Consider the following 26,699-nt stretch of genomic DNA (forward strand, 5'->3'; position numbering starts at 1 on the left):
CTGGGTCGTGGGGTCTGTAGGCTCCGCCCGGCAGCGCTGCGGGGGGGCGGCGCCCAGGGGCGGCCCCGCCCAGGGGACTAGAGCAGCACATCACACCCCCAGCTCGGGGCTGTGGAGCCCTCAGGGCACTGTGGGATGGCACTGAGCAGGCTGGAGTCCTACTGAGACCGTCTGAGCAGGTAGTGACGGATAACCCACTTCTAACCAGTGAAGTCACACCTGTCCCCTTTCCCCCAGGCCCACGGGCTCCTTCGGGAGCCACTGGTTTACTGTGGTTTTCCCAACTGTCGGAGGAATGACTGTAAGGGGCTATTTGGAGTTTTGTTACAAAGATGAACAAGAACCGTGTTCAGCACAGGCCTCCTCCCATCCCCAGAGCCCGGTTGTAACGTTTTCTTCATGCAAGTGTCAGGACACGGGTGTCAGGACACGGGTGTCAGGACACGGGTGTGAGCAGAGTGATGCTGGTGTCAGGACGCAGGTGAAACGCTGCGATGTCCACGCTGGTGCTGGTGCTGCCTTGCAACCTTGTCGTCCTCCTGACAGTCCCTTGTATGTGCCCACATCTGCTCTCAGCTGCCCGCACCTCCCTTGTCCACCCAGCACTCCAGCCCAGGTGTGCGCTGCCCTGCTCCCTCAGGCGCTGATCTTAAGCCAACTTGTCCTGAGCACTTGGCCTGTTGCACCCCTGGGTCCTTGCACCCCTGGGTCCCTGCACCCCTAGGCCCTGCACCCCTGGGTCCCTGCACACCTGGAACTCCTCCTGTCCTCCCAGGGCCCCGGGGGATGTTTGCCAGTTTCCAGGCTGGCCTAGTTCTGGGCCTTTTCTGACTCGTATCTGGCGTCTGTTCATCATGTTAACTGTTTTTTTATGTTCTGTGTTCCTGACGCTCTGACATCTGGGGCCCTGCAGACCTGGAGCGGGCGTATAGAGGAGGCTGTCCCTGGAGGGCTCGCTGACCCCCGAGGACAAAACAACTTACTTGCCCCGTGGGAGCTGGCCACCCTCTGTCCAAGTCGCACAGGCAGGACAGCTTTCCCCCTCCCAGCACCCAGGACCGGGCCCAGGGACCAGAGGCCACGCCTGCAGCCCCGGGCCCCGGGAGCCCGTCAGACTAACCAGTGCCATCCCGTCTGCACTGCTGTGCCTGCGGACACTCTGTGGGCTCTGCGTTCTGCCTCCTGACTCCCGGGGGCCCCCAGTCCCTGCATGGCATCCCCTCTCCCGGTGCTGGAACACGCTGTCCCTGCAGCGTTCGGCCTCTGCTGGTCGGCTCAGAAGCCTCCGTAAGTTAGACCCTGTGGGGACTCGACATCCCCTGTCCCCTGGTCCCGAGGGAGGCTGGGTATCATCCACGAGGCCTTTGCTCCGCTTCCTGATGGCCAGGAGTTTCACGAACTCCGAGGTCAGCAAAATACGTCTCAGCCGAAGGACCGACCCAACGGTGCTGTCAGGGTCACGTCTGTCTTAAGAGGGCACCAGGGAGTCCTCTGCGGCTCTGATCTGAAACCCCGTCCCATAACCCGGGGGCTTCGGGGTTGGGTTCTTAGGGCGTCGTGACGATGACACTTCACCCCCGTTGGAACGCGCTCCCTGGAGGTCAGATGCGTCATTTTCCACGAGAAAATCTGCTGCTGCTTTGGGTGCTCGGTGGTCCTCACTGAACGGAGGCGCCTGAGATCCAGAAAGAGAAACTCACGGGCAGCCCCCCGGGCTGCCTCGGCCTCGAACTGGCCGCTCGGCCCCGAGGAGCTCATGCGGGAGGTCGAGTGGAGGTGAGGCTGCACATTTAATAACGAGAACGACTCAGTGACCCGCTGGATCCAACCACGATCACCTCGCGTTTGTGTCAGGAACGGTTCAACAAGGGTCAGTTTTCTCTGGGGAAAGATTAAAAGACATTAAAGTCAGCCGTGTTTGTGGATGTTGGTTACACGCAGACGGCCAGGAGGTTGTGGGCGGCTCTCGTGCTGATGCTCAGGAAGGGTCCTTAGAAATGTTACGTTGAGGACGTGCTTTTCTCAGGTCACGGTGAGGTTCCTGGAACAGCGCCTCGCGCCTCCTTCCCGTTTACTTTTGCTTTATAAATTCAAGCACCGAATCAAAGTGTGCCTCTGGTGACAACTTCGGCTCTTCCGTGGGGATGTTAAGTGAAGACTCTGTACTCGTTTTCAAGACGAGTCTTCGAGACTTTGGTATTTGAGGGATGGGTTCCCGCAGGAGGATGTTCCTGGCGGGGCGGCCTCGAGGCTGTGCGCTGGGGCTGCCGGCCCAGGAAGCAGAGCTGGCCCCGCGTTCACTGTTCACAGCCAGCGTGGTGGTGTCGCCCTGAATACAGCTGCTGAAAAAGTGAATAACCCACTGGCCAGCGCGATGGAGGCTGTTGGCTCTCAAAACCATCTTTCTGCCATCCCACATCGGATGCAGTGGGGGCACTGCTGGGGGCTGCCCCGCCCAGACCCCCTTCTTGTGATGACAGCCCCCTGACCGTCCTGTTCTCACAGCCCTGGGCACCTCCAGGCAGTGGACCTCCACCGGGAGGGGACGCTGGCAGTGGAAGGAGGGTCTTAGGAGAGTCTGGGCATGGGGTGGGGGTGGTCGTGTTCCTGTTCTCACCCTAGGCAAGCCTGAACCCTCTCCTGGGGCCCTTGAGACCCCTGCCTCTTCCCTGAGACCCCCAACCCTCTCCTTGGACCCCTGAGGGCCTCTTCCCCGTGAGACCGCGGCCCTCCGTCCCAGGCCCCGTGAGACCCTTGCTTTGTCCTCCTCGTTGGGGTCTACTTGCTAAGCTCCCACAGTGGGTGTCTGGCTCTGTGGTCGGCTCACCTGTGCCTGAGGCAGCCCTGGGCTGAGTTCTGCGCCCTTAAGTCCTTGGGGCGGGGCTTCAGGGAGTGGAGGGGGACCAGGAAGAGAGAGAGGGCGACCAGAGGCCAGAATTGACCCCCACAGTCCTTCCTTGTGCCTGGCAGACAGGGAGGAATTGAGGGGGTGGACCTGACTTGAGATTGTAGGCTGGACCTGGGAGGAAGTGGGCGGCCAAGCACACAGGAACCCTGACCGTGAGGATGCTGAGGGAGCCCCTGGGGACATATGGGCACACCCAGGGCGGACACAGCCTGGCAGACGACTGGGCTGGGACCCGGGAGCCTGGGGGCTTGGCCCAGGCAGGATGCTCCCCGCCCACCAGGGTCTCTGCAAAGCCCCCTCTGGCTCGGAGATCCCCCAGGAGCGAGTTCCCCAGGGGCTGAGCCGAATGTAGGGGACAGGCCAGTGGAGCGGGTGCTGTGAGGCCCTGGCTGACTGGTCCCTTACCCTGGCCAGCTCCCACCCCTCCCAACCACACGCAGCACAGGTGGGCTGTGGGACCCACCCCTAGTTTTGCGATTGCTGGAGCCTACTCCTCTCGAGCAGAACGGGGAGGCCGTCCTACACATGTGGGTTCATGGGGGCTCTTGTCCTGTCCTGCACCCCAGGACCCCATGGGGGTGGGGGTCCCCACGTAGGTGGCCCTGCAGATGGTGCCAAGGCGCCCACAGATGGCAGCTTCCAACGGCACAGATGAGTTCTCTGTTCTGCAGGTATGAGTCCGATATCGTCCCCGGGTGACGGTCAGGATGGGCAGGGCTGGTCATCCCAGAGGCTCCAGGGAGGCCCGTTTCCTCCCTTTCCCAGCCCTTGAGCCCCGGAATTCCTGGGTTCACGGCCTCTTCCTGCGTCTTCACAGCCAGCATCTCAGCAAAGCCGTTTCCTGACTCCAGCCTCTGGTGCTGCCCTCACACCAGCCCCGACCTGACTTCTGCCTCCTGCTTAAGAGGCCACGTGTGACGAGGTGGGCTCCCTGGGGGATGGGGGCGCTCCGTGGTCCCCTGGTCACATAAGGTCGCACGCTCACACGTCCTGGGGATCCGGACGTGGACGTTGTTGGAGAAACCACTCTGTCTGCTACCCGCTCCCAGGCCAAAGTCCCACAGGACAGCAGTCACAGAAGCCAGGCGGGGAGGTTTGGGATCCACCGAGGGAGGGGCCTGCAGGGCCGTGTGTGTAACCGAGTCTCAGAAAACGAGGAAAGCTCACACACACACCCCGGATTCGCATGCTCAGAAGACGGGTAGAGATTTACTTCCAGTTATGCTGAAACTCTGGGACAACGCAGGGAACACCCCATAATGACGAATAGAAATGGAAGGAAAAAGACAAAACTTTTCCTGGAGCCCAAAGGGAAGGGATCCTTCTCACTGGCTTTCCCTTTAGAGGCTTGCAACTGTACACCCTCCCATCGCCCCGAGGTGTGAGCCTCTTTAAAAGCTGAAGGACCCCCGGCCTGTCTGCATGCCGGGGGTGTCTGTCTGGGGGCCCAGGGGGCTCTTTGCTAAGCCAGCATCGGGGGCACAGGGGGCGCCCTGGCTCCCGTCTCTGTGGGGTTGGCTCCGCGACGCAGCTTCCTGCTTGTTCGAGAAGATGCCTGACGTGCTTGTGCTTCGGGTAAAGACGACTGACGTTGGTGTGGGTGTGTGTGTGGTGGGCTCTGTCTGCCAGGCCCTGTGACGAGGGGTTCCTCCTGTCTCCTCCGCGGGGTGGCTGGGAACCTTAACCACACCCCTGCCGCTCGCTGCCGTGGGGAAGTGCAAGGCCCGGCGGCTGCGAACGGTGGGCACAGGGGTCAGGGAACCTGTGTCACCTCCCTCACGGCCACGTTTTGCGGGGCCTCTTCAGGGGGCTGGTGCAACAGAAGGCTGCTTCGCAAACAGGGCAAAGCTTCCTGGTGGCTCAGTCATCCCGGGAGGGAAATCAGCCTCCAGACGCCGCGACAGTCAACTGTAACTGCTCAGAGCCCCATCCACACCGACCCCTGAGCCAAGGCTGACAGGGCAGAGGAGGGAGGTCCCCCACGGTGCCTGCTTCCCTCTGAGGCTGAGACGCTGCAGCCCCAGGCCTGGGCCATCCTTTCACTCTGGAAATAGCTTCCTGAACTTGCCGTAAGCAGAGTTGCTGATGATAACCTTGACGTCGGCCACCCCGGCCTCGGGCATCACGTCCAGCGCCTGCACTGTGGCCTCCCTGTGCAGCCAGCTGGGAGGAAGGCACGTTTGGTGTGAAGGGGTGACCCCAACAGAGTCCGGGAGCCCCTACCGAGGCGTCTCATTTCTCGGCGAGGGCATCGCGACACCCCCAGTGTGGACAAGTGTGCCGGACACCTGGCAGGAGCTCACCACAGGATTAACTCAGATTCCCTGCAGGTGACACAGCTGCTCGGCATCCTGGTGTCCCTGTGGAGCCGCCTTACCCGCCCCCGCAGAGGGCCCGCCCTACACAGTGATTCCCTCCCCACCCCCTCCTGCCAAGCCCCCCCACGCACCTCAGCTGCGCCCCCGCCAGCTGCACGCGGAGGGTGAGGGCCCGTCTCCCCGTGGCTCTCAGAACCGCGTCCTCCAGCTTGGCCTTCAGCTCCTCCAGCCCGAGCCCCAGGAGGGCGGACACGGCCACAGCGTGTGGTCCCATGGGGCTGTGCCTGTCGGGGTGCCGGCAGACCCCGCTCAGTGAGGGGGCCCTGGGCAAGGGGCCCTGCCCCCAGCCCCACTGTTATGGCCTCTGTTTGTCCAGGTGAGGACATGGCCCTGCCAGAGGCTGAGAGCAAGGGATGGGGAGAGAAATGCTGAGCTGAGGTTGGGCTGAGATACGGGCAAGCGGGGAAGGGGTCAAACATGCCGCTCTGCCAGGTGTCGGTAACCCTGGGTTGACCCGCTGCAGGTTGGGGAGGGCACTCTGAAAGCAGGAGCGGGAACTCCGAGAATGTGGTCACCGTCACCAGCAGGACAGCCTGTCCTCATCTCCAGGGGCACCCGGAGTCTGCTGTGGGGCAGGGTCCGGTGGGTGAGGGCAGCAGGCGGCCGGGCGCACACTCACCCGGGCACCAGGTCCACCTTGTTGTGCACCTCCACCATGGAGTCCAGGAGCGCAGCCGGCAGGCGCAGGCCCCGCAGGGCCGACAGGACGCTGGCCTTCTGCTGCTCGGTGTCAGGGTGGCTCACATCTCTCACGTGGATGAGCAGGTCCTGGGACCAGACGTGCCAGGTGGTCAGAGTGCTCGGGGTCCGTGGTGCCCAGCCCCACCAGGGAGGATCCTCCAGACTGAGGACAGGCCCCAAGGGCACCACTCACCCAGAATGGGGTGGAGCTGCCCCCATGGAGTCCCTGTGTCCTAAGGGACGAAGACGACAAAGCTGGCCCACAGTGGAAGGAGTCCCCAGTGGTCCTGCTCCCGCTGTGTTGTAGTGAGGGACCTGGCCCTGTGGTGTCAGATTGAGGCACCTGCCCCCGCTGTGTTGTACTGAGGGACCTGGCCCTGTGGTGTCAGATTGAGGCACCTGCCCCCGCTGTGTTGTACTGAGGGACCTGGCCCTATGGTGTCATGCTGGAGGGACCAGTTCCCCTTTGCTGGCATTTGAGGTCCTTGAGCCCCAGCCCCTCCCTGCTCACCGAGTGGGCCACATCCTCCAGGGTGGCAGAGAAGGACTCAATGAGGCTGTGGGGCAGCTGGGAGAGGAACCCAATGGTGTCCATGTAGATGACTGTCAAGCGGGAGGGCAGCGACCCCGCGTGGGCCGTGACGTCCAGCGTTGCAAACAGCTGGTCCCGAGGCTGGACTGCGGCGTCCCCTGTCAGGGCCTTGATCAGCGTGGTTTTTCCTGCAAGTCAGTCACAAGGGGGTGATGTGTCTCAGGCCCCTGGCATCCCCCACTGTCCATGGTGGACCTGAGGGACTGTACACATCTGACCACAGGCCTCCGGGGAGTGAGCCGGGCACTCGGAGGGTCTCTGAGCTCAGAGGTCTCTGCAGGGCCGTTGGGTGCTGTGTGTGGCTGTGTAGACACAGACGGCACCATGCAGGCCTCCTGGATAAGGGGTAGGCGCGGGGCACGGCCTGTGTGGACGGTGGTGAGGGTGGAGACCGGGGTGACGTGTCTGTGAGGTGGGTGTAGACAAGAGTGAGGGTGTAGATGGGGTGATGTATGTGAGGGGGGAGGCAACCATGTAGATGAGGGTGCTGATGGTGTTGGGTGGGAGCAGCATGTCTGTGGGGCGGGTGGCTGTCCATGTAGACAAGTGAGGGTGTAGATGGGGTGGGAGCAGCATGTCTGTGGGGTGGACGGCTGTCCGTGTAGACAGGGGTGAAGGTGTAGACGGGCTCTATCTTGACGGGTTTACAAGTGGATTCTCCTAAAATACAGCAGCCCAGGCCCAGGGAGGGGCCACTCCTCACCGCAGTTTGTGTATCCGAGCACGGAGATCACAGGAAATTCCCGCCGCCTCCGCTGCCTCCCCAGGAGAAGTCTCTTCCTCCGGAGCCTCTCCAGGGCCCTCCGAATCTTGGCTTCCTTGTCTTTCAGGAGACGCTGTTGCACCTGCAGGAAAGATTCTCCTAAAAACACCCAAGATGATGAGTCAGCGAGCAGATACGGGGGAAAGAGGCAAGAGCCACAGAGGTGCCTGCGGGGCCGTGGACAGGCACTCTCTCGGGGCCACAGGGACCCCCCGGCCTGCTCCCCAGGCAGACGTGGCCCTTCTGTTCTGAGATAGCTCTGTCCTGCTGACCTCTGAGGTCACCTGGGCTCCCCTTTACCTGGGAGGAAATAAGACCCTGACAGCAACTCAGAAGGGCCCCTATGCATCCACAGCAGGATGGGTGAGGCTGCAGACACATCCACGTCCCGACCCCCAGGACCTGCACACAGAACCTCTATGGAAATGGTCTTTGCAGATGCAATTAGTGAAGGACCTGAGAGGAGGTCCTCCTGGAGGAGGTGACTCTACATCCAAGGACAGTGTCCTCAGAAGAGACAGGAGAGGAGAGACGCAGACACAGAGGAGATGCCCCGTGGAGACGGAGGCAGAGACGGGAGGGAGGCGGCCACCAGCCCAGGGATGGACGCCTGGAGCCCCCAGAAGCTGGAAGAGGCAGGAGGGACCCTCCCCTGGGGCCTCGGGAGGGAGCGCGGCCCTGGGACACCTTGACCTCAGACGTCTGGTCTCCAGGGCTGGAGGGAGGAAGATTCTTGTGATTTCAAGTTCCTGGTCCGTGGTCCTTCGTTACTGCTGCCCCAGGAAACCACCTCAATGCCCTCTTTTGTTTGAATGTGACCACATATGAGGCCCATATGCAGCCCCTGCCCTGTCTGGACCTTTCAGGGATGTTGTCCCCTTTGTAAGGGTGGTGGCCGTGACAACCCCCCTTCTGAGCACCCAGGGACGAGAGCTCGGACTCTGTACCTGATCCCATGATGTAGCGAGAGCCTCTGCCTCGTCCGTCCAGGGGGGCACCATTGTTTTTCAGGTGAGACCTGGCGTGGAAATGGGTCAGCTCAGGAGATTGGAGCACATGGCCATCCAGTGTCAGACTTGAGGAGGGGGCACACAGAACCCTGGGGGGTTTCTGGACTGAGGGGATGGGCTTGCTGGGCCATCCCTCCTGCATGGGCCTTCACCGGCCGGGACAGAGGGTCCATCACCAGGGTGACATTCCTCCCTCGTGGGCGACGTGCCCCAGCAGACACGCTGCTCAGACCTGCCGCCCACAAGCTCCCAGTCCCAACGGCCACACTCCGCCCTCACCACACCTGGCAACGTCCTAAATTTGTGAAAACAAGAAGGGGTCCATCATCTCTCCCCAGCCCAGGCTCTGCAGGCACCTGAGGAGGGGGAGCTCGGCCAGCGCCACCTGCAGCCGGGCCTCCCTGGTGCGGGCGTTGCCCCGGAAAATGTGAAGAACCACCGTGAATCTGTCGAACACCCGCATGCCCCAGGCAGCTTCCAGTTCTTTCTGGAAGAGGAAAGAGAATAAGGAAGTGAGGGATGGAATCTGCGGGGACACGAGGCCCATCGTGACCTGTGTCCTCATGGCAGGATGCTGACCCACTCCGTCAGCCACTGCGGGTGGGGAACAGTGAGCTTCTGAGGTACCTTCGTGGGCGTCGCCATCCTCTCCACGTTCAGAAAGACGGCAGTGATTTCCTTGGACCCTCTGATCTTCTCTAGGAAAAGAGAACGGCCCATCAGAGGTCCACATGCCCACAACGTCTGTCTGGGGACTGACCTTGCACTTTGGTTTGCAGTGTTCCCCAGACACCCCGATTCTCTGAATACAATAATCAGAGCACGCGGGTTGGGGGTCAGGGAGGATTGTGTCCATCTTCAGGGGAGTAGGTCTCACACACGGAGGTCACGTGACCTCATGGAGACTGAGTGGACATTACACTTGGGGTGAAACAGACAGGAGGTGAGCACGCCTCTCGGTGCGTCTGCAGGGCACCCTGCTATAAGCTGTGAGCTGGACAGCAGAGTGGGGAGGGGACCCTCAGGGTCCATGGAGGGCAGGGGTCACAGGGAGGACCCACACCCCGGGGCGGCTGGGCTGGGGCTGCAGGGCTGACTTGTACCAGATTCTAAATGCTTCAGCTGGGCCCTGGGGCCTTGTTTAAATTCTGACTTTTCAATCCAAGTTCCCTTGAGACTAGTTCCACCCAGCCCAGAAGGACAGCCCATGCTTGTTCTGATTCTAGGAGGGGATGGGGACAGGACACGTGTGCTGGACCCACCCGTCAGGTGCTCCAAGGTTTCTTTGCCAAAGATGAGCTTCCTGTCTGGCGTTTTGGTGGGCAACACCATCGTCTCCACCACCGACCAGCCATCCAGCGTGTGCACCAGCGCTCGTGCCTCAGCCACCTGCCACTCAGCTGTGGGGGGAGACAGGCCAGTGTGAGGGTCACTTCCCAACCAGGTCAGCCCTGTCCGGTGCCCTGGCCCATATGCCCCGCAGGGACGGCTTCCTGCTGCCTTCAGGACATGAAGGTCCCGAGAGAGCGCCCGAATCCGCGTTTCCTCAAAACACAGCTCTGCTCTTCTGGGCAGATTGTCAGGAAGGGAGAAGACGCCTGAGCAGAGCCGGAATGCAGGCCCGGCCCCGTATGTTGGAAGTGGGGAGTCTTCTCCTTGAGGACTCCTGGTCCCTCAAGACCCACTCAGCAGCATTCCCTTGTGAGGCTCCCCAAGGGCCTGCGGAAGCTGCTGCCTCCCTGCGGGGCAGGCTGAGTCACCATGGGGATCCTGTCCTGGATGACCAGAGCCTAGTCCTAGAGGCTGCCCCTTTACTGAGAAAGCGCCCACTCAGGGCCCCTGACTGAACAGACATGTGGAGAGGGGGGCTGGGAAAGGCAGTGTCCACTCAGGGCAGAAACAGAGGGCACAGGGCACATGCCATGGCTGGAGGGCCACTGTGAGCTGCCCCGTCCCAGGTTCTCCCCTCGACAGTCCCTCCAGAGGGAGAAGGCAGAGCAGAGCAGGCTGAGACCCGTGCTCTGGGCTGTGCAGGCACGTGGGGCTTGGGGGTCTGACCGGGGTGGATGGGGCTGCCGTGGTCTAGAGGGGCCGGGAGGACAGCTCTGCAAGCTCCCTGGTTCCTCCTCTGGTTAGATGTGGAGTAAGTGCCTCGAGCCCCACATGAGATGTCTCCCTTCTGAGCCTCCCACCCCACCCAGGAGGCTGCGCCGGAGCACAGAACCTCAGAGGAGCGGCCCCACCCTGCTTCAGACACCTGGGTGCTGCCATCTCTGTGGTCACCTGACCTGCCTCAGGGCACATCCAGGACACAGGTGCGGAGTGGAGATGTGAGCGACGAGGCTGGTGGGAAGGAGCCAAGCGGGCTCCAAGGCCAGGGAGCGCGGTCCCCTTTCCTCTAGGAGCTGGGAGCAGGGTCCCCCTTCCTCTGGGCCGTGAGAGGTGCAGTTTTCTGGGGCGTGACTCCCCATGGCCCCCGGCCTGCCCCACTGCCACCTTCAGGTCACTCAGGTCAGGTGCTTGGCCTTCCCTTACTTCCGTCCTTAAACTTCGGGTATGACCCATCAGCAAACCCCACCGGTGCTCTTGCCCGACCCCCACCATCCAATCCCCAGATCCATCCTGAACCACTGCGCAGCTCCCCTGGCCTCTCTGCTGCTGCCCCTGCTCCTTCCAGCTGCCTGTCTGGGGGTCTGCGCCATGGAAGTGGCTCGGCTCTAACAGCCCCCCAAACAGCCGGAGGACCCAGGACGTGGTCCCTCAGGAGCCCTCTCTGGACACTCTCCCTATTCATCTGTGGGGTCTGGCTCCCCAGGCCATCGAGGACCACCCTGGCGACACGGCCCCTCCCCGCCCCTGTCCACCTTCCTGCTGGGTTCTGGACATAGCGGGCTCCTGCCTGGCCTGTCTGCTGTCCCCACAGCTTGACCAGGGCGGGAACAGAGTGGGGTTGCTGACGGGTGCAGGCGATGTTTGTAGGCCCCAGGCAGATGTGCACTCAGGGTCTCGGCCAGGTTCACGGATTCTGCAGCAGCGGGCGTGTGAACACGTGTGTGCACAATCTTTGGGCTTCGGACTGAGCGCCACAGAGTGAAATGCGGGTCGATAAAAGGCTCAAAGCTGCGGGACACGCCATGCGCACCCCGGCGTTGGTTGTTGGGTTCTTTTCCTTTACGGATGGGAGACTGCAGAGGAGCAGGTCAGAGCGATAATCGGGGACGCAGCGGAGAGGGGAGGGGCTCCGGATCCGTTGTGTGCCCCGGGGAAGGCGCCCTGCCCAGAATTAGGATTTCCAGACGCGCAGCAGGGGTGCGGCAGCCGTGAGCTGACGGGTTGTGGTGGTTCAGTTCCACGCCCCCCCCAAGTCCCCGCCCCAAAGCATCGCCCTATTGACGACAGCCCTCGGAGCCCCGCCCCACGAGCCCCGCCCCCAAGGCATCGCCCTATGAACACGAGGCCTCGGAGTTCCTCCCCCACAAGCCCAGCCCCCGGTCCCGGTCACCTCGGCTTCCCTGCGGCTTTCCGGGTCCGCACTTGACCTCGGGGTGAACTAAGCACACGCGCTGGGTCCCCGCCGGCAGCAGAGGGTCCCTTCTCAGCAGCGCCTCCTCCTTCTCTTCCTCATCTTCAGGTTCCTCGTCCTCCTCCTTCTCTTCTCCAGCCCGACCTTTCCCGCCATCCGCACGTGGGCCCGGCTCTGCAGCCCCTCGCCCCTCTGGGCCCCTCGGACCCTCGCGGAAGGCTGCGAGCGCGCGCTCGGGACGGGGCGGCAGCGGCGGCGCGGCCCTCGGAGCCCTGCAGCCCCGAACCACCCGGGAGAGCCAAGTCCCCGGGCGGACGGCGGCGCGCACGGCCCACATTCCGCGCGCGCCCGGACGCGGTGGGCGGGGCCCGTGCTCCCTGCGGGCTGCCCATTGGCCACCCGGGTCACGTGCTCGCCGCCGCCAGATCGGGGCGGGCGGGGCCGGGAGGCAGGCTCCCGGCGCCACTGCCGGGGTCCGGTTCTCTTTGGCCGGGATGCTCGCGCTTATCGCCCCCCGCCAGGTGCAGCCCCCAGGTCCCAGACCCTGCCTTAAGAGGGAGTCTGAGGGCAACACCGGGGATCCTGAACTCTGCCTTAGGGGTTCCAGTGCAGTCTGGGTCCCAGACCATGCCTTGGGGATCAAATCCCATCCCTTGCGGTCCCAGACTTTGCCTTGGGGTCTGGAATCTAGCCCGGCGGGTATTGTGAACACTTCCTGAGGGCTCCAAATCCAGTCAAGGCTCGGAAGTCTATGTTGGTAGTCCGACTGCGGCATTGGGGGTCCAGGCCAGTCCTCGCAAATCCGAAATTCTGCCTTGGGGCTCTATGTCTGCTCTGGAGATCCCGAACTTGAACTTGGAGTCTCCCATCTGGCCCTGGGTGGAGGGGTCTTAAATCTGCGTTGGTAGCCCAAGTATGGGAGTGCAGCCCCAGGCCCCAGACCCTGCCTTGGGGCAGTCTGAGGGGGACCCAAGGGGTCCTGAACCCTGCTTTGAGGGGGTCCCATCTCATCCTTGAGGGTCTCAAACCCTGACTTTGGGGTTCCATTCCATACTTGGTGATCCCAGACCCTGCCTTGGGGGTCTGAGTGCAGCCCTGGAGATTGGGAACCCTGCATGGCAGGTCCAAGTCTGTCACAGTGCATCCTAGACTCTGCCTTAGGGGGTTGGAGTGCTGCCCTTTGGGTCTTGGACCCTGCCTTAGGGGTCTGAGCCCATCCCCAGGGACCCCTGACTTTGCTATGGGTGTCCGATGCTGTTCTCCCTTGGGGGTCCCAAATGCTGCTTCGGGCTTCCCAGTAGGGGAAGGAGGGGCTCTGAAGGCTGAGTGCTTCCCTGGGGGTGTGAGTCCGGACAGGAGTCCCAGGCCCTGCCCTGGGGGCCCACATCTGGCTGGCAGGTATGGCTTTGGAAATGATAGCCGAGCCCACAGCACTGCAGACAGTGGGAGGTGGGCTGGTTCCGAAGGAGCGGCCCTCCCATTCACACTTACCAGTTGTATCCTCTTGGCAAACCTCAAAATGCACGGTGTTGAGAGGGTCACACAGAATCCCAGCTGCCTCTTAGGAGTTCTTGTTTTTACAGGAGAACAGTTTTAATTGAAATGTTCCTTTAGTGTCTGCAGAAAGCCTTTCTGGTATTTCAGGAGATGATGTTAAACCACATCATTGTAACAGAGAAGGAGGGAGACCCCAGAGGAATGTAGAGAGATGTAGCCCGAAATGGGGTTGCAAACACAACTCCCCTTTAGGAATGGGTGTAGGGGATGAGCAGGAACCTTTAGGGCCAGGACCTGTCGTGTACACACCAGCTAAATGTGATCAGGCTGTGCAGAATCCCAAGTTTACATTGAGACGGAGATTGTTAGCCTTGAAGGAAATGGGTGAACTCTCAGGAGTCCTGACCCAGTGTTGTCAGTGGATCCAGGCACAGGTAGTAATTCCTGGGGGCCATTTCCCTGTGGATAGGGTGAGAGGTTGAATTAAAACTTAGAATAACAAGTTCACGAATCTGTGAATTCTGGTGGCCGGTACCCTTTTGTGGCTGGTCCCTCCTCAATCACAAAGGTGGTAGACAGCCAGGCAGCAACAGGAATGTCCACGAGCGGGTCATGTTAAAACCACATGGTCCTTGGTCCCAGCAAGAATGCCCCCGGGGGGCTTCTCTGAGGTGCTGGGGTCCCCCAGAGGGCTTCTCTGAGGTGCTAGGGTGCCCCGGAGGGCTTCTGTGAGGGCTGGGGTGTCCTCAGAGGGCTTCTGTGAGGGCGGGGGTGCCCCCGAAGGGCTTCTCTGAGGTGCTGGGGTGTCCCCGGAGGGTTGGCTCTGAGGTGCTAGAGTGTCCCTGGGGGGCTGGCTCTGAGGTGCTGGGGTGTCCCTGGGGGGCTGGCTCTGAGGTGCTGGGGTGTCCCTGGGGGGCTGGCTCTGAGGTACTGGGGTGACCCTGGAGGGCTCTCAGTGTCATCCTGCCTACCTCATTTTACCTTCATCACCTGTGTAAAGACCCCATCTCCAAATCCAGCCACATTCTGAGGTCCTGGGGGTCAGGACTTCAGCAAGTAAATCTGGGGGACATAATTCAGCCTATAACAGGCATTTTTCTGCAAAGAGTGAGACTGTGAAACCATGTGTTTTACCGAGAACATTTCAGGTGCTGATTGGGTCAATGCGGCTGATTTGCATTGTCATGGAGACAGAAGGCCATTTCTGACCACTCACCGGAGTCTGTGCTCAGGGAAGGCAGCTGCTGTGCACGGTAACTTTCCGCCCTGTATCTGTCCCCGCAGATGCACGTTCACATGAAGTGTGTCTTGATGCTGAGGACGCTCTATGAGGAACGGCAATAATCTGTGAAACTGATCTTTTTTCCTGTAAATTCAAGGTGTGTTTTACCTTCTCAGCCAGGGCCCCTCTGCCTGGCCTCAGCATCCTTGCAGTGTCTTGCTGGATTTGTGGAAGTCAGGCTGGGTCACCGCCGGCCCCGCCGGCCACTCCTGAGCACGGTGCCGGGGCTGCCGCACCCTAAGGTGAACAGGATGCTTGTGTCCATGTCTGAGTCCAGGGCCATCACCCCATGCTGCGCGGCTGCCCGATGGGTGTGCACCTTGGCCACGGGCCTCCGAGCATGGGGTCAGGTTTGAGCCAGTGCCCCCCACAGGTCAGCTAGGCTCTGACATGGGAGCCTGAGGGAGTCATGCCTGCTGGATGCTGGAGGGTGGCTTACCCTGCTAGGCCAGAGAGATTCCTGACCAGACACTCACAGCAGTGGGTCGTCAGTAAAATTTACAGGGCCCGAGGGGCCGGCCAGAGCTGTCGGTGGATTAGTTCTCGCTGGAGGTCTCGCTGTCCACACCAGGCACTGGAGGGAAGCCCCACTTCCCACAGGGAGGGCAGGCTCTTGTGCTGCCCACGTCAGCCGGTGCCACACACAGACTGGGGCCCATGGTCAGCTGGGAGCAGGGCCCGGCCTTGAGGTGCTGCGTCCACACGGAAGCCCTTTGTAAGGAGTGAAGACCCAGGAAGGGCGAGATTGCGTGTTCACTCCAGGTCCGAGGGCAGGAGGGCAGTGTGGAAAGGCTCTGAGGGCAGCGCTCTGCCTGGGAGATCAGGACGCACCTCTCCTCCAGGCATGGGGAGGACCCCTTCCCTGGGGGTCAGACCCCTTTGTCTGGTAACATCAGTGTGCCAAGGTCGTACTTGGGTGGTGGGCCCTGACCCCTTCGCACGTCCGTCGTGTCTGGTTCCTGGTTCCACGGCCCCGCTGCCCTTCGCAAGGTGACCTCTCTCAGGACAAGTGTGCATGCACAGGATCCCCAGTGTCTCTCTGGGGAAGCTGAACTCTCACAATGTTTCAGAAAAACCAACAAAGCCAGGAGCAGCCATGGTGCCTGCTGGGATGGAGGTGCTGGGGGTGGTGACTCAGCACGCGGGGTGACCGCGTGGCCAGCGGGGATCCAGGACCCCTTCGTGGGAGGGGCTGCCATGCAGACTCACGTGTGGCCCTTTGCAGGAAAGAAGGGAATCCGGCTACGTCCGTGTGGGAACCCTGGGGGCGCACTGCTGTGTCCGAGATGCCGCCCCCAGTCCGAGTGGGATACAAATCCATTCTCTTTACCCTCCAGAGTTAGTTTATCTCCCAGGTGGGCCTCCCAGGACAGCTTGAGGTCTTGAGACCCAGCTAGGGCTACGTGGAAAAGAAGACGCAGACACAGGAGCCGCGGGGGGTCAGCCCGTGCCCTACCTCCTGCTTCTGGCCCCGCGCACACACTGCCCTCACCGCACACTTGGGCTGGGCCTCCCTCCTGATGGGGAGGTGAGCACCCGTGGGACTCAAGCAGCTGACCTGGCTCTGTGTAAGCGCGCCTCCCTTCCCTGATGGCGGCTCCCAGGATGCACAGTCTCACATCCAGGCCCCCAGCAGAGTGACTGCCCGTGTCCGAGCCCTAGCACCTCTCTCCTCCGGCCTGATGTGCATTGTGGTCTTGGCCACTTGGCTTGAGCAGCGGGACTGATAGAGCTGACCTCACTGTGGGGCCACCAGACCCCAAAGATTTAAGGATTCTGGGTCCCCCAGTGTCACCCAAGGGTGCCATCAGGTGATGGTCTTGTTCCTAACCCGTCTGCACCTGTGGCTCTCACCTGGTGACACTTGTCACTGCTGGGGACATTACTGGTTGTCACACTGGGGATGGGGTGCTCCTGGCATGTGGTGGATCGAGACCAGGGATGCAGCTTGCAGTCCACCCAGCCTCATGTCGGTCATGAGAAACCCTGTCTAATATGGACGCTTTTTTATTATGAGTAAAAGTAGATTTCTTCCGAGATGTACGCTCCATTGACAGGCTGTCTCAGACACAGAAGAAAGGCGGAGAGATGCGGGGTTGGGTGCTTAAAGTCCAAGTAGACACACTCAGAGTGCGGGCCGTCCAGGGAGGCAGGGGAGCAAGAGGCCTGACGTGGAGACTTTCTATCAAAAATCTATTATCCATGTATCTGTCTATCTGTTATCTGTCAATCAATTATCCACCATCCGTCTATCAGTTATGTATCTGTCAATCATCTGCCCTGTCTATAGAAATGGTTCATAACTGGGGCAGTTTTAACCCACAGGAGACACTTGGTGATGTCAGGGGACATGTCTGCTTGTCACAGCAGGGGAGGAGGAGCTGCTAGCATCTGGTGAGTGCAGACCAGGGACTCTGCACCCGACACCACCCCCACAGAGAGTCATCTAGCCCCAGCGGTCCCTGGTGCTGAGGGGAGAGCTGGGCCCTGGACTAAGGCAGGACTCGAACTTGGGACTCACTGGGCTGCCCCGTGTGTTGGGGGAAGAGGGGGGACCCAGGGCTGGTCCCTGTGTTGCGGGTGGAGGCGGGGCCTGGGGGCAAGTCCGCGTGCGGCCCTTGGGGGCAGAGCTGATTCCTGGACCGGAGGCCTGTCACCGTTGGATGTGGGGTGTCCTGTGGCCCCAAAAAGGTGCAGTCTCCCTGCTGGGTCCGAGGTCACGTCGGGCCCTTCGGCCCCACGGCGACTAGAACAAGCCTGCCTGTAACAGCTGCTGGGCTTCCTCTGGAAGGGTGCTTTGTGGATGACGTGGACGGGCCACCAGACCGCTGACTCCTTTCAGGTGCTCGGGGCTGCTGTGATGTCTCCCTGGGCGCTGTCATATGCTAGGCCTAAGCGTGGACAGGCTGCTGGGCAGGGCTGGTGACTTGGGTGAGTCTCCATCCCTGAGGGGAGGCCCTGGTAACCTGCGGAGCTGAGTGGAGATGCCTCATCCCCACTGACCTCAAGGCAGGGCTGGCCGTTGGGGGCCACTGGTCACACAGGGTCCTGCCTTGGTCAGGGATGGGGGCTGCTCCCCGGGTGGGTGGCCGTGTCCAGACCGTGCTGTCCTGGTGGGATGTGATCCAGGGGCACCTCCTGCCACCCTGGGAGCCCGCGGTGGCCCACAGCTCAGAAGAGGAGACTCAGTGGAGTGTCAGAGAGGCCACTGGGGCTGCGTTCTGGGGCCGGCCCTCCATCCGTCTCCATCAGGCTCTGTGTCCTCCTCCACCAGCGTCCAGCCCGTCCCCTCCAGGGCTCCAACTCTTCACGGATCTCCAGCCTCCATCTCTGAACAGGAACTGATTCCCAAGACAGGTGAGTCCCTCGGGGGAACTGTGAGGGACACGACCTGTTCCTGGCCTGCCGGCTGAGGGTGGGGACTGACCTCTCCTCCTGCAGCACGTCTCTGACATCCGCTTCTGTCTCTGAGGACTCTGAGCTCTTCCACGGAAGCCATCAACGTGGAATCTGTCCCCGCCCAGGGGGTAGGTCCCAGGCTGGGGCTCTGGGCGGTTCGTGGCTGTGTGGGACGCTGGCAGAGCTGGAGCGGACACTGGGGGGGCCACGTGGGTGTCACCTCTTCTTCCCCCAGGCCCTGGGTGGGGGAGGCAGGACACCCAGCCACTGGGTCTCCCAGGTGACAGCAAGGCCGTTGCCCCAGGTCGGGGTGGGAGGGGTTCCTGTGCACGTCCAGAACCAGGGATTCGGGCGCTGGTCACACTGACCCGAGGCCACCATGCGGAGGATCACTGGGTGCCTGCCATGTGGGCAACGCCCTGGGGACTGGCCTGGTTGTCTGGGGCCCAGGCATCCAAGGCACCACCCATGGTGCTCTGATCTTGATGTGGACTTAGGTCACACGGGGTCCTCAGGTGTGTGTCCCTGGGCCTATGTGGCTCAGAACACTGGGTTTGGGGCTCCCTGGGGTTCCCAGTTTCTCTCCTGGCTCCTACCCAGGACCCTGAGCCTGGGCTGGGACGGTGCTGCCCGGGGCCCTGGTGCGATCTGTGGGTCTGGGACAGCCCTTGGAAGGAGGAAATGCTCTGGGCAGGGTGCTCTGGGCAACCCTGCGTGGTCAGTGCACCGGCCGGGGGGCTCTGGGCAGAAGTGTGGCCGGCCTGCGGGAGCATCTTCCCCACTGTCTTGGCCTCTGTGTCTTGGCTCATTCCTCTAAACAGCTGTGGTGGGCATGGGATCCCATCATCTTCCTGGGACTTGCTCAATTATCCCTGAGTTGTCTGGGGACCACCAAAGAGGTGACCAGGCTGCCTGTGTCCATGCGTTCGTCCATCTGTGTGCGAGCGCACATCCGTACGTGTGTCCTAGGCTCCTGGCCTATCTGTCCCCAGGCGAGTCTGACTGGAGTGACCGACACCCACCAGGACTTGTGGTGGGAACTCCTCCATCGCCTCGTCCATGACCCCACTCAGCCATGCTCAGTGGCCAGTGTGTGTGGATGACCCGGGCCTCGGGTCCCTGAGGCCGTGGGGCAGGTGATGGTGACAGTGACCCTGGCCACCCACACCCGTGGATCTGACCCCGTACTTGGGGACAAGGCGGTGTGGCTGTCGACTGGGGGCCCACCTGCCGCAGCTTCCTCACTGCCTGACCGCTGTGCTGGGCTGGGAAGGCAGGGCCGGAACCAGCTCTGCTCCTGTCTGTGGAGCTCAGCGTGAGGTCCTGTGCATCCTTAGTGGTCCGGTGTGGTCCTGTGTGCTCCTGTGCGTTCTTTGTGGTCCTGTGCGGCCCCTCATCATCCAGCTCTGCAGACAGAACCCAGCACCTCCTCTCTGCCCTGGCCCTGCTGTTGGAGCCTCTTGTGTCCCGTGCTGTGGGCCCAGCTGCTGGACAGAGAAACTGGTTCCCCAAGGCCTGCTCAGCGCCCAGATGATCGGACGGCCTGCCCAGGCCTGGGCAGGGGTGCTTGTCAGATGCCTCCCCCGGACGTGCGGGGCCGCTCATGCCTGTAAGTTTCACGTTGGTGCCAAACCATGAGCCGTCCTGGACACGGGGGTGGCCTGAGCAGACCTTGGAGGGCGGACGCTGGGGTCTTTTCCACTGTCCGTAGGGGAGGGCCCCACCCTGTCGTGCACAGGCCAGCACTGACCGCGGGAGAGAACGGCCACCGGGGTGGTGTCAGGAGCACTGTGGCTGGAGTGCAGGCCACATGGCCAGACCGCTGGTCACACTGCTGGGGGCTCTCGGGTCCCAGGGCCTGTGACCCCCAGCCCGCTGGCCTCCCGACCCCGAGGGCCGTCCACACCCCTGCAGTCTCCCCCAGTAACGCCCCTATCCGTCCCCCCGTCCGTCTGTGAGCCGTGTCCAGAAACCCCGGTGCTATGTCTGTCTCCAGCTGAGCCTGTGGCTGAAAATCCTCAAATTCTTTATTTGAAAATACAAACGTGATCTCATAAAACATTTTTAAACTGCTCTGCACAGCAAATAAAAGTTAACTTTACATACTTTGTACATTTACACAAAAACGTTCAAATAAGCTCACGTGGGTGTGGCCTCAGTGGGGAGGGCTGGGGCTGGGGTGGCGCCCCCTCCCAGACACCTATGCAGGACAGACGGAAGGTTCTGGGGCTGCACCCAGATGCCTGTGCAGGACAGACAGAAGGTTCTGGGGCTGCAGTGGGGCCGGGGCTCCTGGAATGTTCCTGACTACCCCACCCAGCCCCAAAGTTCGAGCACATCACGTGACCCTGAGACCCACCCTTTTGGAGCAGACTGGTTCCCTCCAGGGTGAACCGTCAGCCGGGACCAGGCTGAGTCTCGAAAGACATTATCTAGGGAGCTGGCCAGTGGGGCGAGACCATCATGATTTTCAGGGGAGCCCAGGACTGTGTCCCCTCCCTGCCAGGCTGGCCTGGGCTCCTGGACGAGTGTCGGCCCCTCCGGGGGTGGGGCGGGACACGCACCTCAGCGCCCACCTCAGCCAGCTCCCGTGGTGAATAAATAAAAACCTACCATCCCATACAAACGCACTCATCTTCCGTAAAACAGCTCAACAGAAGCCGCTGCGTCCAGCAGCAGGAGGCGAGGACGGCCCCGTGGGTGGGCGGGTCACAAGGGCTGCAGGTCGTCGTCCCCGCAGCCACACTCGTACAGGTCCACGGCGCCCAGGCCAGATGGCGTCTCGAAGAAGGGCCTCTGGGCCAGCGGGGACCGCAGCACGCTCAGCTTCTGGTCCACGGGGCTGAGCTCGGCCTCGTACCTGCAGGGAGAGCCAGGTGAGGACATGCGGTACCCACCTGCCCCACCACGGCCACGACACGCTGCCAGGGGCCCCCACCCGACGCACAGCTCGGGTGCTGCAGACTCGGCCGCAGACACACTGCTGAGCTCTACCAGTGGGAGAGCCGGCACCTGCTGGGCACAAGGCCCTCCAGGAAACGGGAGGAGGCCCCTCGCCCCCACTCTGCAGGAGGCCAGCATGACCCGATACCACGACGGGGCAGTCACAGGAAACTGCAAGCAGCCTTTGCAGGGAGAATCCGAGAACGCACAGGAAGGAAAACAGACCACGGCCAGGTTTCTCATGGGGACGCAGGGCTGCTCCAACCATCAAAAAGCACTGAGTATCATCCCCTGTGCCACTGGGTGACAGGTCAGTGCCACGGACAACAGGTCAGCGCTGTCCCGTGCCCCTGGACAACAGGTCAGTCCCATGGACAGAGAAGTGCTGTCCTCTGCACCCACAGGCCAGGCCACCCCTGCACCCACCCAGCACCCACTCACGGCCGAGCTGGATGCTCCAGGCAGCACATGGGGAAGGAGGAAGAGGTTGTGGGCAGGAGGAAGGGGGCAGAGCTGCCCCACACAACAGACTCGCTGTCTGTGAACAGAAAATCCTAGAAGCTACGGAAAGGCCTAGAGACTTACTGCATTTAATAAAGCTGCAAAATAAAAGATGAATAAACCTCCAACAAGCAGCTGGAATCCAAACTTTAACAGTAACTTTTCAACACCAGAAAGTATGAAGTCCTTCAGCACAAACCTCATGAAATGCACACAAGAGCCGTACCCTGAAAACCACAGAGCGCTGATGGGTGAGTCGGGCGAGACCTGAACAAGTGGAGGGGCGCATGGTGATGGGTCAGGACACTCTACGTGACTGAGACGCCCCCCTGTCCCCACCAAGCTCACTCCTTCTCAGAGTGCAGCACAGCGCTTGTACAGACAAACAAGCTTAGCCTTCAACATCCACGTGAAAACAAAGGACCCAGAACACCAACAGTGCATTGAAGACTGCTGGCAGGTCTCACCGTGCAGCAGCCACGTCACCACAGAGCTGTGGAAACCATGGCCGGGCGGCCAGCGAGGACAGTGGCACAGATGGTCAGCGACCACGGTGCTGATGCTCAGCATCTGGAGACCCAGCCGAGTCTACTACTCACATGGGAGGAAAGCAGCCAGGGTGACCCGAACAGGTCTGAGCAGGACCAGAGCCAGAGGCTGACCCTGGAGCCACGGGGTCAAGACTGTGTGGTGCTGGGGGTTGGACAGAGGTTCCTGTCAGCAGGACGGAGTAAGCTCACACAGAGGCCTCATGTGCATGGTCAGCTGATTCTCAGTACAGATGAAGCCAGAGTCTGTGCAGGGAATGGACACCCACGTGCATGAGACACCTGGGACAGACCTCACACCCCACAGGAAGGGTCTCTCAAAGCAGGTCACAGACCCAAGTGTCAGGGGGACAATGCTAAACCTTCCAGAGCAGAGACTGGCTCCCCCCAGGGTGGGTGGGGGCTCTCGGGCCCCGGGCCTGTGACCCCCACCCCACCGGCTTCCCGCCGCCAAGGGCCGTCCACATCCCGGTCCACATCTCCCCCGGCGACGCCCCATCCGTCCTCCTGTCCGTCTGTGAGCCACGTATCTGTGGATTAGGCGGTGGTCTCTCACATGACACCAAAGCACAGCCCAAAAGGCAAGCTGATAAATGGCTGTCCATCAAAATGAAGATGTCTCCCCGGCCATCAAGACACGAGGGAAAGAGAATGAAAAAATGCAGTATAAATGGGGAGAGAACATTCACCCCCAACCCCATCCAATAAAGGACTTGTGTACAGAGGACACAAAGACAGCTGAGACTCAGATCGAAAGAACAGATCGTCCGTGGTGCAGAGGGGGCAGGAGACATGACACATCACGGAAATGGGCCAACGGGGGCACAAAGGTTAAAGCCACATGAGATACTGTGACAGGCTTCAGACTGGCTAAAATTTAAGACACAAAACCCCCTAACCATGCCCACAGTCGGGAGGTCATGGAGCCACAGGAACCCAAGACCGCCAATGGTGGGGATGCCACGTGGTGCAGCCATGGGGATCGGGGCTAGGTGGCTCCTCCTGAAGGTGACAGTGTCTACCACGTGACCCAGAGCCTCCCTCCAGGTGCTGATCCAGGAGAAACATGCACTTTCATCCCCACAGAACCACAGCTGCTCACGTGTGCCTGAAACTGGACGCAGTGGAGACCACCAGCGCCCATCGCTGGGGAGGATGTGGCCAGTTCTCCGAGCCACGGACACCATTCAGTGTTAGTGGGATGCCCTCCACAGGCATGACCAGATGCACACGGGCTGACCTGACCCACCCAGTGACGTGCATGGGCCTCAGATGCCCATGCTGAGAGCAAGAAGCCAGCATGAAGGGCCGTGAGATTCCACATCTGTGACTTCCTAGGAGAGGCTCAACTGCTGGACCAGGAACAGAAACTCCTGGACCAGGAAAAGAAAACCCCAGACCTGGAACAGACAATCCAGACCAGGAACAGAAACTCCTGGACCAGGAACAGAATCTCCTGGACCAGGAACAGAAACTCCAGACCAGGAACAGAATCTCCTGGACCAGGAACAGAAACTCCAGACCAGGAACAGAACCTCCTGAACCAGGAACAGAAACTCTGAGACCAGGAACAGAAACTTCCAGACCTGGAACAGAAACTCCAGACCAAGAAGAAACTCCTGGACCAGGAACAGAATATCTTAGATCAGGAACAGAAACTCTGGACCAGAAACAGAAACCCTGAACCTAGAAACTATAGACCTGGAACACAATCTCCTAGACCAGGAACAGAAACTCCAGACCAAGAAGAAACTCCTGAACCAGGAACAGAAACTCCTGGACCAGGAAAAGAAAACCCCAGACCTGGAACAGACACTCCAGACCAGGAACAGAACCTCCTGGACCAGGAACAGAATATCTTAGACCAGGAACAGAAACTCTGGACCAGAAACAGAAACCTTGAACCTAGAAAGTCCAGACCTGGAATAGAAACTCTTGGACCTGGTACAGAATCTCTGGAGCAGGAACAGAAACTAACAAGCCACATATCCAAGGGCTGGGAGTGGGGAGGAGTCTGGGGTGAGGCAGTACTCTTCCTCCTGTCACTTTGAAACCCCTCTGGGTTGAAGTCGGAGGGCCCCTGAACAGGCAGCAATGCTGCTGCCACACTAAGACCCCTGTGTGGAGGCCCCCTCCCCAGAGGCAGGGGGGTGAATCTCAGACTGGGTTCCACTCCCGACCATACCTGCCTGTGCGGCGCACACCCTAGACCAGGCACCAAGTGGCCATGTCCTGGGAAGAGGCGACCTGGGGAGGCTCCTGGCCGCCCCCTGATGTCTGCGACTTCTGCCCAGGAGGCACTGTGCCCCTCAATCTGCCTGCCAGCCCCATCCTCAGAGAACAGGTGGAGCTCTTGGGAGACACCATCCAGGGACCCTGCCAGGACCCTTCGAGGAGTCGGGTGGTGGAGGGACTGACTCGGAATGAACACCTCTGGGGGTCCAGATGGAATGAGGTTTGGGCAGCCAGCAGGGCAGTCGTGAGTGGGGGTGGGGTGAGTGCCCGGGGACAAGGAAGGCTCTGAGTCCTCGGGCCTCTGCAGGTCCCCACTCTCCGTGGGTCGGGGGCAGCAACACCTCGGGGACTGTTCCCGGAGAGTGGCAGACGAGGGAGCGGCAGGGTGGAGGGGCGCAGGTGTCTCCCGTCCAAGCCTCAGGGCCCTGGGCCTGCAGGCTCTTGAACCCATGACACTTGGGGAGGTGTCTCTGTCCCGCCTGCCGACCACCCCCGCGTCCCTGTCGCCCTCCTCCCTCCAGCCTCCTCCCTGTCCCCGAGCTTACCCGTCCTCCCACGGCTCCCCTACAGCCTCCTCAGCCACCAGGATGTCGTACTCCTCCGTGGCGTACCGCTCCCAGTCGGACAGCTCGGGGCCCTCACTCTCGCTCTCCTGCGGGAAGCGCTACGTCAGGCAGGGCGGCGCCGCGCCTACTCCCGTCTTCCCGGGCCCCTGTCCTCCCGGGTTCCCGCTCCCCGGCTCCCGCGCGCTCGCTCCCGCGCGCTCACCCTGAGCAGGGAGACCTGCTCTTTCTGCTCGTGGTCCAGGTACTTCTCCACGTTGAAGAAGGTGTCGAAGAACACGTGGGCGAGCCTGCAGGCCTTCAGGTCGTGGAGCGTGATCCTCCCTGCGGACGGCCGGCGGGACGTGAGGACCAGCTGCCCCCGCCCCCCCCCCCCCCCCCCCCCCCCCCGTTTTCAGAAGCCGCGTCCGCTGTGCATAGCGACCCGCCTTTAGAACCCCGAACCGCAAGCGCTCTGATGCAAACAGGGAACGCAGGGTTGTTCCCAGCGCGGACTGAAGCCCGGGGCGGGAGTGGGACTTGGAGCCTGGCGCAGGGGGGACCTGTGTGCCCCGGGGGGGGGGGGTGTAGTGGTGGGTTGGGTGGGCGTAGGGGCCAAGAGACTCCGCTGCGGGGGTCGCACCCTCGGCCTCAGCGCCAGGACCCGAGCTGTCGCAGAGCAGAGGAAACCCCAGTCAGACAGCAGGCCCAGGCCACTGTGCCCAGGCCGACCCCTTACAGCACCTGAGCCCAGGGCCTCCAGACAGGACATAACACTGATTGAGCATCTGTGTTTACACCGAGCCTCCTCTCACACTGGAAGGCGTCCTGGACCCCACTTGGAAGCACCTTCTCGGGTGAGAGGCGTCAGGATGTGCTTGGTGGGTCTCCTGCTCCCAGGTAACCACACACCCCCAAGAGGCAGCACAGGGCCTGGATGGGGGGAACCGGGGTAGCTGACCCTCAGCACTGCCCCACACTGGTGGTCCCGAACGTGGTCTCCCCGCTGGGGAACGGAGAAGCACAGGCAGAGGCACGGGGCTGTGGGGCCCGGGCCTCCGCCCTCTTGAGCCCAGAAGCGTGTGCTCACCCACAGGATGGGACCCGTCACACGTGATGGCTGAGGGGCAGGAGGCCTGGGACACACATGCTGTGTCCACCCCAGGAACCCGCCATATGACGGTGCGGATGCCACACGAGATGACACGCGCCCTGCCCTGCAGCAGCTTGAGGTGGGGATTGCTATTCCCCAAGGGGGCATCCCCCTCACACCCCTATACAGGGCTGTCCTGTCTCACCGAGTGTCCCCTGACAGGGTGTCCCCCCGTCTCAGGGCTGGGCAACCCCGTCTCAGGACGTCACCTTCGTTCTGGGGCTTCACCAGGTCCAGCATCTGGCAGAGACAGTCCTCGAAGGGCAGGGCCTCAATGGCCATGCTGTCCAGCCGCCGGCACTGCTCCTCATAGAAGTACTCCAGCTCGTACATGGACAGTGCCCCGTCCCCGTCCAGGTCCATGCAGCGGAACCAGTACTCGATGCTGTGGTCACAGTGGGCTGTGCTCAGCACGACGCTGGACAGACCTCCTGGGAACGACCTCCACCCAGTGTGAACCCCCCTACCCAGAGACAGACCCCCTGGGAACCACCTCCACTCAGTGTGAACCCCCCCAGGGACAGACCTCCCCCCGGGAACCACTTCCACCCAGTGACAGACCCAGAGACAGACCCCCTGGGAACCACCTCCACCCAGTGTGAACCCCCCCCCAGGGACAGGCCTCCCCCCGGGGAACCACCTCCACCCAGTGTGAACCCCTCTACCCAGAGACAGACCCCCTGGGAACCCCCTCCACTCAGTGTGAACCACCCCCTCCAGGGACAGGCCCCCCGACAGAGAACC

At 61.6% G+C, this 26,699-nt stretch overlaps 3 protein-coding genes and 1 long non-coding RNA gene across 23 annotated transcripts in view; 2 read left to right on the forward strand and 2 right to left on the reverse strand.

Moving 5' to 3' along the window:
- PLCXD1 (phosphatidylinositol specific phospholipase C X domain containing 1) overlaps positions 1–1,911 on the forward strand; it is an 18,657-nt gene extending 16,746 nt beyond the window's left edge. Inside the window, exon 7 of the mRNA XM_074359341.1 lies at positions 1,552–1,911. Coding sequence (XP_074215442.1) covers positions 1,552–1,679 — 128 coding nt within the window. The 3' untranslated portion in view covers positions 1,680–1,911. The remainder of the gene's footprint in view (positions 1–1,551) is intronic.
- GTPBP6 (GTP binding protein 6 (putative)) lies at positions 309–12,192 on the reverse strand. The gene is made up of 10 exons (XM_010958385.3): positions 11,835–12,192; positions 9,595–9,732; positions 8,960–9,030; positions 8,689–8,819; positions 8,270–8,340; positions 7,263–7,421; positions 6,479–6,687; positions 5,906–6,054; positions 5,358–5,510; positions 309–5,071 (listed from the first exon to the last, which is right to left on the reverse strand). Exons 1-10 carry the CDS (start codon positions 12,190–12,192, stop codon positions 4,948–4,950), a joined length of 1,563 nt encoding a protein of 520 aa, XP_010956687.2. The 3' UTR covers positions 309–4,947.
- LOC123617856 (uncharacterized) lies at positions 11,824–20,138 on the forward strand. Of its 18 annotated transcripts, none has more exons than XR_006726129.2 (5): positions 12,177–17,028; positions 17,477–17,565; positions 17,764–17,991; positions 18,076–18,161; positions 19,003–20,138. It is a non-coding gene; the product is annotated as an uncharacterized LOC123617856 (long non-coding RNA). The 18 variants fall into 18 exon arrangements; XR_006726127.2 differs by having other exon boundaries at positions 17,909–17,991; XR_006726135.2 differs by having other exon boundaries at positions 12,177–16,162; positions 16,960–17,028; positions 17,477–17,991.
- Positions 20,043–26,699, reverse strand: part of PPP2R3B (protein phosphatase 2 regulatory subunit B''beta) — a 43,042-nt gene continuing 36,385 nt past the window's right edge. For 2 of the 3 annotated variants that reach the window (XM_074359338.1, XM_074359339.1), the window contains exons 10-13: positions 26,165–26,340; positions 25,029–25,147; positions 24,806–24,912; positions 20,043–20,893 (exon numbers count right to left, since the gene is read on the reverse strand). In XM_074359338.1, the coding sequence (XP_074215439.1) occupies positions 20,743–20,893; positions 24,806–24,912; positions 25,029–25,147; positions 26,165–26,340 (553 nt within the window). In that variant the 3' untranslated portion in view covers positions 20,043–20,742. Of the gene's footprint in view, positions 20,894–24,805; positions 24,913–25,028; positions 25,148–25,196; positions 25,736–26,164; positions 26,341–26,699 lie in introns of those variants that run through there. The other variant, XM_045519109.2, reaches the window with a different exon arrangement.

The sequence above is a fragment of the Camelus bactrianus genome, chromosome X, assembly GCF_048773025.1.
Source record: "Camelus bactrianus isolate YW-2024 breed Bactrian camel chromosome X, ASM4877302v1, whole genome shotgun sequence".
NCBI lineage: Eukaryota > Metazoa > Chordata > Mammalia > Artiodactyla > Camelidae > Camelus > Camelus bactrianus.

Excerpts from the sequence above, each read along its gene's own strand:
- GTPBP6 (XM_010958385.3), bottom strand. The coding sequence starts at position 12,192 with ATGTGGGCCGTGCGCGCCGCCGTCCGCCCGGGGACTTGGCTCTCCCGG. Across the intron at positions 9,733-11,834 it reads AAAGCCGCAGGGAAGCCGAG|CTGAGTGGCAGGTGGCTGAG; the intron begins GTGACCGGGACC and ends CTCCCCCCACAG. Across the intron at positions 5,072-5,357 it reads CTGGCGGGGGCGCAGCTGAG|CTGGCTGCACAGGGAGGCCA; the intron begins GTGCGTGGGGGG and ends CCTTCCTCCCAG.